The sequence below is a fragment of the Penaeus monodon genome, chromosome 15 (assembly GCF_015228065.2).
Source record: "Penaeus monodon isolate SGIC_2016 chromosome 15, NSTDA_Pmon_1, whole genome shotgun sequence".
Classification (NCBI taxonomy): domain Eukaryota; kingdom Metazoa; phylum Arthropoda; class Malacostraca; order Decapoda; family Penaeidae; genus Penaeus; species Penaeus monodon.
In genome coordinates this window covers 29,331,140-29,331,398 of record NC_051400.1, presented here as the reverse complement: position 1 = coordinate 29,331,398, position 259 = coordinate 29,331,140, and the positions used below count along the sequence as shown (strand labels likewise).

The 259-nt window shown below is 62.5% G+C and overlaps 1 protein-coding gene across 1 annotated transcript in view; it reads right to left on the bottom strand.

Annotated features, from left to right (window-relative positions):
• The window catches only part of LOC119581925 (glutamate receptor ionotropic, kainate 2-like), a 19,524-nt gene that overhangs the window by 10,468 nt on the left and 8,797 nt on the right, over positions 1–259 (bottom strand). Inside the window, exon 7 of the mRNA XM_037930099.1 lies at positions 13–257. Coding sequence (XP_037786027.1) covers positions 13–257 — 245 coding nt within the window. The remainder of the gene's footprint in view (positions 1–12; positions 258–259) is intronic.

Genomic DNA, 259 nt, shown 5'->3' with positions numbered 1-259 from the left:
GCTCTCACTCGCCTGTGAACGGCCTCACAATAGCGAAGATGGGCGGCAGAATCCCCGGTTTGGCCGACACAAGGACATACGGATCCGACACGTAGACGCGAGAGAACCGTATGACACGGATCCTGTCTCGCGTCGGTGTCAGGTTCATGGAGAAGTCGGCGAGGTCGTGCTGTAACGCCCCGACACTCCCCGACCAATTCCCGGTGTCGGCGCGCGGGACTCCCCACTCGCCGTCGTGGGGCTCTCGGATCTCGAAGCT